Source organism: Rhipicephalus microplus, chromosome 1 (assembly GCF_043290135.1).
Source record: "Rhipicephalus microplus isolate Deutch F79 chromosome 1, USDA_Rmic, whole genome shotgun sequence".
Taxonomy (NCBI): domain Eukaryota; kingdom Metazoa; phylum Arthropoda; class Arachnida; order Ixodida; family Ixodidae; genus Rhipicephalus; species Rhipicephalus microplus.
Window position 1 is genome coordinate 227,093,573 of NC_134700.1, and position 16,408 is coordinate 227,109,980.

The window sequence follows — 16,408 nt, forward strand, 5'->3', positions numbered from 1 at the left end:
ATAACCGTTACAACTACATAATGGCGCTAGCCTACATGTTACTTCAAACCTGCGTTAGTTTAAAAATTGTTACCACCGTAAGGTTTATCGCTTGTTAATCGCCAAGAAAAAATAACTATTACTTGTCGCCAGGCTTCAGTAAGAGTGCTTGTTTTTGTTTTTTTCTCTCATATACGGCTAGGTTTATGTTTTATTTTTCAATGATGGAATAGAAGAAATAGAATAATGCTGATGGCATTTTTGTTGTGATGCATCCATAGCATTTTATTCCTCTTTTTGTGCATCCACTGATCTCCACTAGTGTGTGCATCTTGTACGGCGGCGGGCGCTTGCGTCCTCTTCATCGCAGCTGTGTTCTCAGCGAATCAAAAAGAGGTCAAAGTTAGCAAGATTGAAATGCCAGTGACGTAAATGGTCAACGTATAAAACTTTTTTTCTTTCTCTTTTCTCTTCGAAGTCACTACCTCATCTGTCAAGCGTCAGCATGATCCGCAATGCCATGAGGTAAGTTTGTTCGAAAATTGAACTTCGTGTGTCGTTTCATTAAGCTATCGTCTATCTGTGTTTATTAACATATTTAACTAGCGTCTGACAGTATAATAGAAACGAGAAGGCAAGCTAGGAAGCAGCTGGCGCTTCGAGCAGCTGGCCGTCGGCTGGCTACCGAAACTAGAAGCGCCCCTTGCGAGCCCCTGCAGCTTTAGCAGACGCCCTGCACTGCTGCAGCAGTAGCCGAGTAACCGTGCACTCGTTCTTTGTTGCTTTATTTGCAAGTACGTACGGTGTAAATGTCATCTGGTATTGTAGCTTATTTACTATTGTCCACTGTAATGAACGTTAAATTTTGTCCTGCTGCCGCGGAAGAGAGTACGCGAGTCTGCACTGCGGAGCGTCGCACGGCTCCTCTCAGTCACTCCAGCTGCGGTGCATCGCGTATTCCATTAATTGTATGACGAGGAAATCGCTTGACACTAAGGAAGGCGTTGTCTTCCTGTGTCAAACATAGCCTGTCTGAACCTCGACTGCCGTGGGCCGAACCAGCGCGACAGGAGGAAAAAATGTTTCAGGAGGAAAGCCTGTGACCTCATCTGGCGGGCGCTTTCTTCGGTAGAGCCTCCTGTCTGCGAGCTCGCCGCCGCAGGCATGTGCTACGACGTTCGCGCGCGCTGGTGCGTGCAAACGCCGCCGTGCTCAGTTGAGGCGTGACCACGGTGTGGGCGTGACCGCTGATACGTAAAAAAATTGCGGTCAGTGGTGTGGATTACATATTTAGGTCGTGCGTAAGTACTTTCAACTTAATATTGTATTCGTTATGCTCAAGATGTCACTGTTGTTTCCAGCTTCTCCGCACTTTTCTTCCAGCCAATATATATCTCCGTTTTCTTTTTTTGTTTCAGGAGAGTTAGCTAAATAGCAAAGATATAGACTCTAGCTGTTTTCATATACTTTTAATTAGCTCGCCAGTTTAATTAAGGTATGCTTCTGAGCCGTGCTGGGTCGAATAGGTGTGCAGCATATGAATTAATTTGTTAACATTATGTATGCACTTTTCCATTGTGCTTATAATATGATAAAGAAATAAATACCCATTCCCTTCTGACAAGCAATGTAAAGAAAATGAAAATGCAGTTTTGGCATTTTTAGCGTAGCTCGAACGGAAAAGTATATTGTGCAACTGTTCTACACCGAGTAATTCTCTCTATGCAAGGAAAAGTTATAAAAACAGTGGCAGGGCTATTACAGAAGCAGAAAATAATGAATATCAAGTAACACCAGCCGTTTTTATGCTAACATCTCTTTAAATGCAGGGATCTTCTCGTACACTGATTCGTCAATCCAGTCCAGTCGCATCTTGACTTTTGCAGGAAACTTCTGCGGCCACAAGTGGGCATCTCAAAAAAGGCCATGGCTGCGGCAAACCTAGCCCGGGCAGCCACGACCAAGCCTGCCAGTGAGGCAGTCAATTTGGACCTGTTTGACCCTACGCAAGTTCAACTGTTGGAAGAGCAGTGCATTCTAGTCGACGAGCAAGATCGCCCAATTGGATCATGCAGCAAGAAAGATTGTCACTTGATGGAGAATATCAACAAGGGTATGTGCTCGACATATGCAGTGACTTGCTTTTACCATTGCAGAAAAACTATATTAGAGAGGAAACTATAATGCTTTATATATATATATATATAAAAAAAAGAAAAATCGAAGGCCTTACATTGACTCCATATGGTAACAAACTTGTTTGAAAGAGATCCTTGTGTAGTCACATTATCATAGCGACTTTATCAGATTGCATGTGCAATGCCTTGCATAATTGCCTCCAAAGTATACTTGAATAGTGTCCTTTTTGCCTGTTCGATAAAATAGAAAGCATGTCTGTATTTTCATAATCACGACGATGCTGGTTCAACATTGCCTTGCGGCCCTGCGCCTTCACTTTTCACCTTTTATGATTGCATAAATGTTGTTCAGTTCAGCTAACAAATATTCGGTATGAATTAAGACAGACCCCAATAATGTGCATTTCCACCATGGTATGTTGGCATGACTGAGGCAATGTGTCAAATGGGTCAGTACATACCTCACAAAATGATAGTGATGCTGCAGTTAAGCCTGTTTTACAATATTTTGTTAAGCTTACCTGCAACTCCATTGTGATGTTTGATGCAGTCCTGCATAAAATTCATCTTCTAGGCAGACTTGCTGATGGCACTGTTTTCATTCTTTCTTCTTTCCTCCCACTCCAGGATTTTTGCACAGGGCCTTCAGCGTATTTTTATTCAATTCGAAAAATGAGCTACTGTTACAACAGCGGTCAGATGCAAAGATTACCTTTCCAGGTAAGCCACCCGGGTCTTGATAAACGCAAAATGATGCAGTTTTGCACAAAAGATTGTTTACGAGCAGATCATAGTTTGTTTTCTCAGGTGATCTCTATTCATACAGAGGCTTATGATCAATCTTCAGAGCTGCCAACGCCTGCTGTTTAATGTTGAACAACAGATAGCATGCCATCGGCAGGCCAATAGCTGACATAAATCAAGAGCAGCATTTGTAGCAGATGTACTTCTTGCCATTAGGTGCCACCACATGGCAGCACTGCACACCATAGTCTGCGAACATTACACAGTAAGCCACACTCGCCCACAGTAGTCAAAACGGGAAAGAGCGAATGCGTTTCATCATGCACGCTTGAGGTCGTGACACGTGCTTACGCGACTTCTTTTTCTCATGCCGTCACTCCCTGTGTAGCTTCCAGCGTGCTCATTGGTACAACACAAAGCTTTTAAAAGTCGCATCAAATCCATGTAACTTCACTCATTCTTAATAAATTAGAGATTTTTTTTTCAAAAATCTATTCGTGAGGCAATGAACTCTTGATGCTGACGTTACTTCATATTTATTTGGAAAAGTGCTTCAAGTTGAGAGATTAAAAAGTTTTTGCTGCCTCGAAAGGATCACTTTTGCAAAATTCTAACGTTTTGCCAGTTCTCAACAATTCCTTTATTAACTGGAAATATCATTACTGTTATTTCAGTAGGATATGGTTTCCTCAGTGCCTGGATCACTTGATTTGCAGGTCGCTTCACAAACACCTGTTGCAGCCATCCTCTGCACATTCCGGATGAGCTAGAAGAAGCAAATGCTCTTGGTGTCAAGAAGGCTGCACAGCGTAGGCTTTTCATAGAGCTTGGAATTGATCCCAAAGAGGTGATGGACAACTTCTTTTATCTCTTTGTCTCAAATTTTTATGTATTGCCATAATCAGGCTAAAAATTGTCAACTGTGGGGGAGACATTTTTACTTGTCATTGCTATAACTGGCATTGCTGAACTGGCATTTCTGAATTGGCATTGCCAGAACAAGGGCCTCCAAGATCTGGAGGCGTTTCACCACTTTTCTGCTAGGAAAGGGTGCATGAGCTGCAGCATTGTGGAAAAGGTGGATTGGTAATGGATTGTAACACCAGCCAGAAGGTGTGCGCATTTTTTACAGCTGAGAAATATTATAAAATTTGTAAGACACAATAAGAAAAGCACTATTACTGATGTTGTGTTTTGCATGATAGCAGAACAGAAAGCTCAGTTAGTTGGTAGGAATTCATTGCACTGAACCACAGTAATCAAAATAAAGCTGAACAGGCACAAATTGGACAAAAAGGCACTACTGTGTTGCTCAGCTTGTTTCATATGAAAAATAAGAATAGTGCATGCATACATTGATGGCAGTGCACAGGCACTGAAGTAGTACTTATCAGTGAACGAATTGTTATATATAATATGCTAGTAACCTGAACAGGCTATCTAGCACTTGGGAAACAACATAGCTGTCACAGAATAGCCACACAATGCTTACAGGGCCAGTGCACAATCTCAGTCAAAATGTCTAATGGGAAAATAACTGTGCGCTTATGCTATGTGAACCTGCTGCTACAAAAACTTGGTGAAAAAGTGCTGTAATAAGGAAGTTACAGGGTTTGGAACAACCTACTTTTGCCGGTTTCGGTTTCACACTTGTCCTTCCCACCCTTGTCTTGCTGTGCAGAGATGTAGCTTTTTGTCGCAATTACACCCACTTCGTCAATGTAACATGACATTAGCGATACATCGTCAGCACGAAGCCAATGATCAACCAAGTCTCCCTTCCACGTTTACACAAATCAAGGTTGCGTTGGGAAAGGGGGATGCACGATGCAAGAAGTACAAGGCTCTGGTGAGGTATGGACTCTTCCCTGGCAATAAAGTAGCAAGATGCCCCTTCTTTTGAAGGCTTTCATTCTTGTGACACTGTTAGTCCCGGTAGCGTCAGGCTCTACAAAACAGCAGAGGGCAGCACAAGAAAATCAAAATGCGACTGCACAGCCAAAACTGCACTAATGCTGGGCTAAGGTGTTGTTTTGTAGTGCATAGGGCCAATCGACAATCTCAATGGTGCTTAATGTTGCTCATGGGCAAGATTTCACCACTGTGCGTACGAGAAGGGTTGGACAGGCCTAGGAAAGAAGGGCAGAAATTGTTCTTCAAAATGAATGGTCTGTGTGGCGCTGTAATATTCACAAAATGTGATAGCCACAGTGCACTGTATGAATTAGCAAGCTTGTCTACAGAGTGTAATAAAAAAATGTCAGATCCTGTTTACTTGCCCTTTAAATAAGTTAATTTTATGGCACCGTAGTATTGTAGCACTTAATTGCAACTAGTTCCCTAAAATTGGTTCCCTACACAGTTTGTTGCAGCAACGCACTCTCTGAAAAAAACATTATTTCTGATGGATGTGCAACTTATATCCAATTGCTTTTACTATAAATTTGTCGTGTGCCTCTTAGAGTCTAGAATATCTTCCTTTGAATGCAGGATAATCGAGAACAAGTTCTGCGATATCCTTAAACAGGCGGCGACATCCTTTCTCTCGCCTGCCAAGAACACTAACAAGATAATTGAGAACTCATAGCATTTATTACTGCTGTGTGCACCTACTTGTGCTTGTTACTTTTCATGTGATAACAATCACAAGACAAAATCTGCCACGCACCTAGCAAGACATGGAGCTGTGTTAACTTGAAATGTTCTATGATGACATTGCGTAGAGCGTGTGATGCGATCCTCGGTCGCTGCAAGAGAGGATATCGGTCTGCCCTGTGTGGCACCGTGCGTAGTTTGAAAAATGCGTTATGAAGACCTGCATGTAATTTAACCGTGTGAGCAGCAGCACCAACAGAAGTTTTAATTGATTGCACCAGTCTTCCTTTTAACTGCTGGTGAAATTTTATAATTGAATCATTGGTAATTATCTCGATGATATGGGTTCACTCGAAAGATGCGGATAGGGGAGAAACGGGACACGCAGCACAGCTGTCGACTTGTTTGTTAGAAAGGGAAGGGCAGCACATATGTAGTAGACTCTTGGTTGATCTCTTCAATGGAACTGCGGCTTAAATGGAATAACTGCTTATGACAAGATTGATTTCTTTCTGGTATTCTGCACCCTTGTTAATCTGAGTAAATGGAACCCCTGCTAAATTAAACATACTTTTTTTGTGGTCCTTCTAAGCTTCCGGTTAAGGTGTGTACGCTGTAGCACGTGATACAGGGCCTTCACATTACAAATGATTAAGCATTCAAAACTGCATATCTTTCTTTGATAACGACTACGAAGCAGTGTTTACTTATGGTTCTGTGCATTCCCAAATAGATTTGGCTTTACTGTGAGTTGCATGGTTGTGGCTTTACTGCGAGTTGGTTATGGTTGTGGGATGTTAATGGTGCACTGATCAAATTTCAGGTTGGACGAGCACTAGGCAGTGGGTTGTGAAATGATAGTTGAAACCATTCTCGACATTTTATTCCCTTAGACATTCGTTTAGGTGTTGTCCAGTTTTCTCTATGTATACCTTTTTACAAGAAAGTGGAACATTGTACATGATACCCTTTTGGTGCACAAAACAAATTTTACTTTATGTTTAGCTTTGCTGACAGGCTACTTACTGAAGCGAGTCTCTAACAATTTGCACAACCTGGATAATTTTTTGCGGCGCAGAAAATACTACGTTTACATCCACCTTCTGAGCAGCTTTCTTCAGATTGTTTGAAACACGACGACTGTATAAATGACAGCTACTCCTGTTAATCTTATCATTATTCTGATAACTAGATGGCTTCACTATTCTTTTTCAAGCACCTTGGATACCGACACTAACACATGGTCAGAGTAGCTTGATGCTTGTATACAACCTACTTGTTCTAAAAAAATGTTGATTTACAAGATGAGGGCATGATTTCTCAAGTGTGTCATTTAGTCATGTGTTAGCAATTATTCTTTTTACGAGTTTCGAATGAGCCAAACCATAATCAATCTGCAAGACTTGTAGTAGAAGCCTGAGGGATTTGGGAATGTGCAAAATTATGTATAAGCATTTCTCCGTAGTCATTATCTAAGAAAGAGATACAGCTCTTGAATGCTCAATAATTTGTAATGCGCAAGTCGTGTGTCACGTGCTTCAGCAAACGTAAGCGACTCTCATCTTTGTAACAAGATGGAGATTGCGCTGTGTGCATTCTGTTTCTTCTCTTTCCGCATCTTCAAAGCGCACCTACGTCATCAATATGTGGAACCAACTAGCCCATTTAAGTATGTGTACGTTGATAATCATGCTTTGTTATATTCAGGTTAAAACTACGTTTTCTAAATGTAGAACTATAAACTGTTACCTTATTTTGTTGAAAACTTCGTGATATTGAAGTTCACTATGTAAAGGTTTAACTGTACCTATCACAACAGTGCTGTTGATAGTGGGGATTTCCATTTATACGCAGCTCAGTGTTGTTGAAATATGACGAGCGTGTACTCTTGTATTCCTAGGTGCCTGTGGATGAGATACGGTACCTCACCCGCATCCTCTACAAGGCTCCTTCGGATTCCACGTGGGGCGAAAACGAGGTCGACTACATCCTCTTTGTGCACAAGGATGTCGCCATCAAGGCCAATCCGAACGAAGTCAAGGACTACCTCTACATATCAAGGGAAGACATCTCGGACTTCATATGTGAGCACAAATCTTGTGTATGTCTATTACTGGCTCCCAGGAAGCAGACCTGTCCTCTATCATTTTCTCGGGTAACAAACATGAAGGATGCCGTACTGACAGCATTAAAATTGAACTGTAGTTTGGAAAAAAAAAAGAATGATCATTCACTTTCATTAATTATTTTCAAAGTGCATAATGACCTTCACAGTTCAAACTTAGGGTATGCATCACACATAGCGGGACTGTTATATTGTTTATATTGTGACGTAGAAGTTGCGATGCACCTTTGATACACATTGAAGAAATAGTGAACTGATTGCATCCAAGGCACAGGACAACATTAAGACGAGTCCCCACAAGTGATGATGACGGAGAACCCCACGTGACAATGGTCATGTACAGATGATGATGTGCCTGATATATGCTCACCATGTATGAAATATCTGCTCCTAGAACACTGCAGGAGCATTGTTAGCACTGCATGTAATGGCTTGCAAATGACTAAAAACTAAATATGTGTTGGTCTTTTTTTATTCACCTGCTAATCGGACAGCACACATCAAAATTTGTCTAAGTATTACTCCTAGTATGGCCCACATATTCTGAAACTATGAACTTGACTAGTGGTCTGGCGAATGATCTAGTGAAGCTCCAGTTGTTGATTGCTTCCCTTGTCAGCAGAATACTGAAAAAAATTTTAAGAGAGGATAGTAGAAAAAGGCTACAGTGGGACAAAGAAATTTTTCATCTTCCACTATAAAGCTTCACGTTTTCACTTGATCAAACAGCTGCATATTCTCAGCTTCGCTGATATTCTCTAGTTTTTCCTTGGTACACTCGGAGTGCTAACAAGGTGTGCTGTGTTAAGATGATGCTTGGAAAAAAAATGCTATTGGGTTATATTTGTCTGCAAGTGGCTTATTAACCATATTAACTTTGAAACTACATCGAAATTTTATTGAGCGCACCCAACATTCATTTTAACTTGCTTACAGCCTTGCTTGAAGTACGGGGCCAGTCAATAACGCCGTGGTTCAAGCTCGTGCTGGATAACTTTCTTTTTAAATGGTGGGAGAGTCTGGATAACCTGAAGAAGTTGGAAGACCATGGGACAATACATCATTTGACAGCCAAGACCTCCTAGCTCTCTTGTTCAAGGACCCCAGACTGTGAAAGACTTTTTTTAACCGCTTCAATACCTCAACCTGACTGGTTGTTTTTACTGTGGCACCTGTTTTTATTTATTTTTACTAAGTTTGTTATAAACTGACTCATCTGTCTAACAGTGCTGACATGCTGATGCTTAGATTTTGATGTGTGTTGTGATGAGTCTAGTGCTAAAGCATTTTATGAGGAGAGTTTAGGTGAAATCCGCATGGTGAAAAAAGATTGATGAAAAGGAAAGAAAACTGACCGAACATACTTCAAGGCTACTCCCCTCCCCTTTGTAATATTGTGCTATATCTGGAGGTCGACCTGGAAATAAGACACTGGAGCCAATTACAGCTGCTTTTCAGGGAGGCTCTGTGACACTTATTGTTGAAAACCATTCTTTGATATCTGTGGTTGTTGACGTTCCTTGACTTGCTGATACAGTGGATAAAACATGATGCATTTTTTGACAAACTGTGTCTTCCAACTCAATAGATGTGCCACACGATTATAATAATCTGACAAAAAATTATGAGCAAACATAATTGTAACTTAGCATGCCCTGGGATCCCTTTGTTAGAAATTTGCTTTCTGTTGTGTTACAAATTGATCTCGTTTCAAGGTCTCTGACTGGATTTGCACGAACTGAGTTAGGAAATGTTTGCTTTACTAGTGCAACTCGACACTCGTGTTATTTCTCAACCAGCAGGCATGTGTAAGAAGGAATGTGCTTTAAAAGTTGTTAAACAGCTGGCATTCACTCTCTGACTATAAGAAAAGGTAGTTTACTATGCGTCAGTAATATGACATGCAGGTCTAGGCAGCTGGGTCTTGAGGGATGCTTGCATTGGAGCCTTTCTTTACCCCTGTACTTTGCAGAACAAAGCTGCTAGTTATGGCAGTGTTGTTTTGATGTTTAACATTGCTTGCCTCAGTAGTCGAATGCAATTAAGCACAGAAGGAAGCCGAATGACCACATGCGTCACCAGAACATATCTTCTTCGCAACTTAGGTACATATTCTGGCTGAAGTCAAGTGGTACAGTTCGTGTTTTGCCAGTGTAACACACAGAAACTTCTTAACTAAATGAAAATGTATTTTTTGTTGATGCCGTGGTCTGCCCAGACTTTCTGTTGTTAATAACTAGAAGTCTATGCTGCCCGTTTTGTACTTGGCTGCTTGAGAAGGAGCATCAGAGTATATTGTGCATGTTTATTTTTGTTATAGTAGACTGCAATTTTTACGTGAGGTTATATTTATGCCGTGGACATTTATCCATCGATGCATGAGTTTATTTTTCGATTTGGGCACCAAAATCTAACCTTCCTAACCAAAGACATGTTAATTGTTTCAGAGTGTAACACTTAGCACATCTTGCCGGCTTCATGACCTATACGGCACATCAAACTGAATAACTATGCACAAGTGAAAACGGGTTTCTTGTAACAGTTGTCCATTAATTTACGATGAGCATGTGCTCTCACTGTTTTTGTTTGTTTTTTAAACAGTTGTTTACTTGCAACCATTTTTTTATTCAATTTGTGACATTGTGTATGCAATACTTAATTGATGATCACAGATATAACCAGTTCTATGCTTATTCCAGTTGGAGATAACTGTCACGATATTTAATTTAGGGGTCTTCATGGTCAGGCATTGCCAGTATCTTGATGCGGCCTAAGAACTTCCCTTGGCTTATTTTTGTCTAAAGCTTAGACATAGTTTGCAATTCTCTATCTGTTTTGTTTTTCAGTACATCCCATGTATGTACGTACCTGCTTGACCCACCTCAAATAAAAGAAGTACTGTTGTGTAAAAGCCTTTCCACTACATTGTTAACTGCCATCCGCTATGTTTGATCAAAATTATGGAGCATTAATAGAGCAGTCAAAACCAACACAAGCTTTTAGAGTGGCTTGAATATTTATAGGAGCAGTTTTGGAAGCCTTCTCTCACCTACTCAGTGCACTGCTGGAGTTGCCAGGTTGTCATTTCAGGTGAGTAATTGGACTCGAATATCGGCAGCAGTTCTATGTCATGTGCAGGTTGCCAATTACGTCATGCGCTACCTGTGTGACGCATGGGGAAGCTATTTCTGGCTACAGATACTTGTTCGGAAGTAAGCTGTCAACAGCAACTACTAAGTGGAAACGGCGAGCAATCAAGCTGGTACCTCTTGTTTATGGCGCAAAGTCTTTATTCCATTGCGCTGCTATTTGGAGTGTGGGGAATGCAGTCGTTTATAGCTAAATTATAAACATGTGGAGAAAACTGCGTGAAATGGTATTTTAACAAAGTAGGTAACATAACTTAAATGGGCTTCTGACAGACCACTGGCATGTGGATAAGGATGCAATCCATGAGGTTAATTCGCTTGCTAAATGCGGGGCACTTAGGTACGAGGTAAAATGTCCACAGCAATAAATGACACCTTTGTGATGTAGGGTGCACAGATTTTTGTAAAGCTGTTATAAATACTTACCTGCTTATTCTGTTTCGCAGTATATATTGCTAAACACTGCAGATTCTTTTTTTTTGCCTAGTAAGCATTGCTATGTGTTATCTATCCAAAGTACCTACCTTTAGCTATTCTGCTGACCTGTGTGCACTCCAATTGGTTATGTTCACCAACTAAGATGGCTAACATACAGTCAGGTGAGTTTTTGAGAGTTACCAAAAAATTTTTGCTCGAAATGTTGGTTGCCTTGCTTAAAACGAGTAGTCAATGCGTGAATTCTGCTAAGTTCACTGTGAACCGCAGAGTCGCATATTTCCTCAGGCGGGAGCCATGAAGGACTGTCTGCCATTGTATAAAGTTCGCACAACTTCATCTCCAAGCAGCTGGTATGCTGCTGCAAGAAGGAGAAGGCGGTAATGTGTTGATATATATATTTGTCATTAATTGTGATGAACAAAATACCTATTCATTTCGAAGACAGTCGTGCTTTGTTTTTGTTTTGTATAAAAATAATTCTTATACACGAGCAATTAGTTATCGATTATATCTATTCCGAGCAGACTCAAATCATACCTTGGTGCGGCTTCCGGAACGGGACAGGTCGCGAAGGTCATCGAACAGTGCTTTCAGCAAGGTGATTTTTGCAACAATACGCGGCACAGTGAAGTTAAATGACTCTGGCAGCGTGCTCAAGTGTGCGCATCGCGTTTCAGGATGGTTTAAACAAAACTCGGTGGTTTACGGGTCTCTGTCGTTGGTGCGTACAGGTTGTTCAAAAATCCGCTAAAAGGTTCGTAGTGCGCAGCTTTCGAACAGCTCGCCTTTGTAGACTTCGTTTGCAAACACCTTTTAAGGAAGAAGTAAAAGGCTTATATAAAGTAATAATAATAACAATAATAATAATAATAGTAATAATGTTTATTTTCAACCTGTTACATTTCAAAATGCTACACGTCAAGAGATGATACGGCTAAAGGCAAATTAACTGTCAGACAATGGGCCTAATAATAATAGTAGTTGTGGTTTAAATAATGCGCCAAAACCACGATATAGTTATGATTATGAGAGACAAGGTAGTGGAGGGCTCCGGAAATTGCAACCACCCGAGGTTCTTTAGCGTGTGTCTAAATGAAACAACATGGGCCTGTTGTGCCACAGACATGTTCCTTGTTCAGGAGCGCGTCTCGCAGGATCGAGCCCTGTTTCGACGAACTGTCTCCCCCCCTCCCAGCGCCGCCTTCCGTGCAGAAGAACCGTGCAGTCCGGGGATAACGTTGTTTCCTCCGCCGGACCACTTTGCAGTTCCGGGTATGGCTACGTCTCCCCCTCCGAGCCCGAGAACTGGTCTTAGAGAATGGACGAAAGACGCTATTTAAGGCCGAGCCGGCCCCATGTTAGAGGAGATTTTGCCCCAGCCGACGTTGTCGTGCTGGCCGGCTCTGTAAAACGACAACCTGCGATAGTAAACGCTACTTTTGTTGCTGTTTTCCAAACGGATTGCCTCCCTGTTTCACCTTCGGGCTAAGGCTTCATCGAAGTCCGCTCGACGGCTTGCCGCTCTTCGCCACCGCTACCATCGCGACAGAGCAAATTCATAACAGTGGTTGGCAGCTACGGGATACGCTACCCCTGTCCTCAACGTTTTGCTGCTCTGGGACCCGCTACCCCGATCTCAACGGCTGAAAAGTTGGATCGGATCTCTGAGCACGAGGACGACCGCCGTGATAGCGTTTGGCTACGCTGCGATACGCTACCCTGTTCTCACCGTTCGTCAAGCTGGGACAAGCAACCCCGGATCTCAACATTGGCAAGTTGGACCGGATCCCTGAAGGCCTGATACTGTTCGACGGCAGCCACGAGTTGGACCATCGTCGGCTACTTTGGTTGGGTGAGTGCCCAACGTTTACTGTTCATTTCGCCAGACCTCTCTAGCACAGGCAGATGTTAGGAGAGTGTTTTGTGTTTTTTATTGGTTATAATTCAATATTCACGTGCTCTAGACCATGAGATTAGCTTTAGAGTACGGTGAATATCAATAGTAGAGCATCACGAGGGACGAGATCGCGATGGAGCAGTACCTGGTGCAGGACCTCCTTGAAATTTGTGGAGCCATGGGGATTTCCGCCGGGTCCGCTGAAACAAAGGAAGCGATTCTTGAGGTGATGCGGGCAGAGAATGTGACGGCCGAGGAAGCTGACGAGTTTTGGGAGCTTATTTGTGAGCAAAAGCAGAAGGCCGAAGAAGCTCAAAGGCACGAACAATGGAAGGCCGAAGAAGCTCAAAGGCACGAACAATGGAAGGCCGAAGAAGCTCAAAGGCACGAACAATGGAAGGCCGAAGAGAGTCGCAAAAGGAGAGAGCATGCTCTCAGAATGAAAGAGCTTGATCGTCAAATTGAAGCGATTAATTGGCAACGAGCACAATACCGACTTGAACTCTTCAGAATGGACGAGAACATTGTGTCTTTTCTCGTTAGTTTTGAAAGGGTCTGCGACGATGTTGGTGTTGGGCGAGACTTATGGTCCGAAAAGCTTGCCACGTTGCTTCCGTGCAAAGTCGCAGGCGTTTTGGAGTGCTTATCCACTGAGGAAGCGCATGACTTTGATAGGGTTAAATACGCTTTGTTCCGCCACTTTGCTTCTATGAGTGCTACCGACTGCGAAAGTGGAGCGTACAAGTACAGCGCTGAAGCGCGCAGCAAAGCGCTAGAAATTGAGGCCCATCGCAAAGCGCAGGACGCCGATGTGCGTCAGAGAGAGCGAGATGAGGCTCGGCGTAAGGTGATCGAGGTGGAAGCGCGCGAAAATGAGGCTCGCCGAAGAGCGCTAGAAGTAGAAGCGCGTCAAAAAGCGCGTAAAGAAAAGGCATGCCGAAAAGCTATAGAAACTGAGGCCCGTCGCGAAGTGCAAGCCGCTGAAGGGCGTCAGAGAGAGCCGGACACTGAGGACCATCGGAAACCTCAGGATGCGCGACATAAAGCGCTACAGAACAAAGCTCGTGAAAGAGCGGAAAAGGCCGACTTCGAAGGCCAGAGAAAAAGGGCTATCCCCGACAGCGATAGACCCCCACCGATAGATAGCTCTGTAAGCGTGTTGGTTAGCTTCAAAGCCATCGGGACTCCCGTTCTGTCACAGGCAGAGACAGCTAGCAACGGGCCCGAGGGAACGCTAGCTAACAAATCGGGAGCTTCAACTCCACACAAAGAAGGCAGCACACTTGTGAGTAAGTGTGCCGAGACTGCTAGTATTGGGAGAAGTTCCGACAGAAAGAGGCGCCGGCATAAGCATAGCGCGGTAAAGACGACTGACGCCAAGCACACTAAAGCCGCCGTTAAATGCTGTGACTTCTTCATTCGAGGCGCCCGGTTTAGTAGTAGGCGTAGGATCTCGAAAACGCTCTGTGGGAAATGTTTGAATCTCAGACCATCACTGAGATTGAGATCAGGCGGGAAGTCCGTCAAGAAAAACCGAGTTTCAGTGAAATTCGGACGCCAAGATCATCGCCTGGTCTCATCTTTTTCGCTGCCGCGTAGAGGCAATCACGTGGAGAAGCATCGCGTACGCCTGAGTGGTAACAAAGGCTGTTATTCCCCACCGTGGCGAAAGGGTCACTGGTCAAACCGGAGGGGTAAACGACGCACTGCAGATGCCCTTTTCTTAGAGTCCAGCGGCTGCGGGTCAAAAGTCGCTACTACTGAGTTCGGCGATCAAGTTCTTTCGTCGTCCTTTTGTCCAGACCGCAGCCCACGAAAGCTATGGAGTGGGCGACTTCCCAGAGTTCGTCTGAGAGTGCCACCTTGCTGTTACCAAGAGTGTATTTTTTTGTATTTAAATTTCAGAATAACTTTTCTAGTTTTGTCGTCTGCTGATGAGCAAGGAATGGTTCTAAATTTTTGTAAGTTTTACTTGCCTTGTCATCGCAGAAGCTCACATTAATTTGTTGGTTGGATTAAATTTGTTTTCATAATATTTCAAAGGTAACAGCTGGTGTGCTTTATTTTAACAGAGGAGGCATAGTAAAAGCCCCTGTTTAAGATACCTTCTGCGTTTAGCATTGCGTGTTATTTTGCACGTCGGTGTAGGTTAACTTTTAACTTTGTTCTGTCGAATGCGCGCAAGTTTGATTTTCATTGTTATTTACTTACTTTTTCAAGCGCGTTTTATTTTGTTGGGATGCTCATTGGCTGAGCAACTTGAGTTAGGGCTTATTGAATGACTTTGTTTTGTTTAGCGGTCTGACGCTTGCAAGCGACGCCAATGTGCGTGATTCATAATTGCTTGGTATTCTAAATTGTAGTTTCGGGGCCAAATTGATTTAAACTCAGCAGCTTCGATCGTCCCTAATCTGCCCGGGTCACAATCGAGAATCGCTCACGAAAACAAAAATTCTGATTGGTTTAGCAGTGTCATGCACTGTAAAGGAGTGTCCGCATTGTGTATTCCTCCCGAGATTCGTTGCTCGTGATGCTATTTGTTAGCCCAGCGTAATCTCGAGGAAACATTTGGTGTCTGCTGGTCTGGCGACTTGATCAGAATTTGGAGGGTGCTTGCTATGGCCGGAGTGGTTCGCCTTTGTGTTCGACTCCGTCGTTCCAGTGAACAACTGCAGGCCTTTGGAAGTCTCAACGGGCGGAGAGAGCGGAACGGCTACCGATGGTCAACCAGCATCCCTCCTTCCGAGCCGCGCTGACGGCTCAAAACTCCGGATGCATTGTCTGGCGGCGGGGGTGCTGTTGTGCCACAGACATGTTCCTTGTTCAGGAGCGCGTCTCGCAGGATCGAGCCCTGTTTCGACGAACTGTCTCCCCCCCTCCCAGCGCCGCCTTCCGTGCAGAAGAACCGTGCAGCTCCGGGGATAACGTCGCTTCCTCCGCCGAACCACTTTGCAGTTCCGGGTACGGCTGCGTCTCCTCAGCCGAGCCACTGTGCCGTTACGGGGAACTGGTCTCGCAGAAGAGTCCTAAAACGCTATTTAAGGCCTCCGCCGGACCACTTTGCAGTTCCGGGTATGGCTACGTCTCCCCCTCCGAGCCCGAGAACTGGTCTTAGAGAATGGACGAAAGACGCTATTTAAGGCCGATCCGGCCCCATGTTAGAGGAGATTTTGCCCCAGCCGACGTTGTCGTGCTGGCCGGCTCTGTAAAACGACAACCTGCGATAGTAAACGCTACTTTTGTTGCTGTTTTCCAAACGGATTGCCTCCCTGTTTCACCTTCGGGCTAAGGCTTCATCGAAGTCCGCTCGACGGCTTGCCGCTCTTCGCCACCGCTACCATCG

At 43.7% G+C, this 16,408-nt stretch overlaps 1 protein-coding gene across 1 annotated transcript; it reads left to right on the plus strand.

The window, feature by feature from the left end:
* Window positions 1–338: 338 nt before the first annotated feature.
* On the plus strand, window positions 339–9,148 carry Idi (Isopentenyl-diphosphate delta isomerase). Its single transcript, XM_037412380.2, has 6 exons — window positions 339–504; window positions 1,866–2,092; window positions 2,745–2,837; window positions 3,578–3,708; window positions 7,357–7,540; window positions 8,518–9,148. Exons 1-6 carry the CDS (start codon window positions 485–487, stop codon window positions 8,664–8,666), a joined length of 804 nt encoding a protein of 267 aa, XP_037268277.2. The 5' UTR covers window positions 339–484; the 3' UTR covers window positions 8,667–9,148.
* Window positions 9,149–16,408: the final 7,260 nt, after the last annotated feature.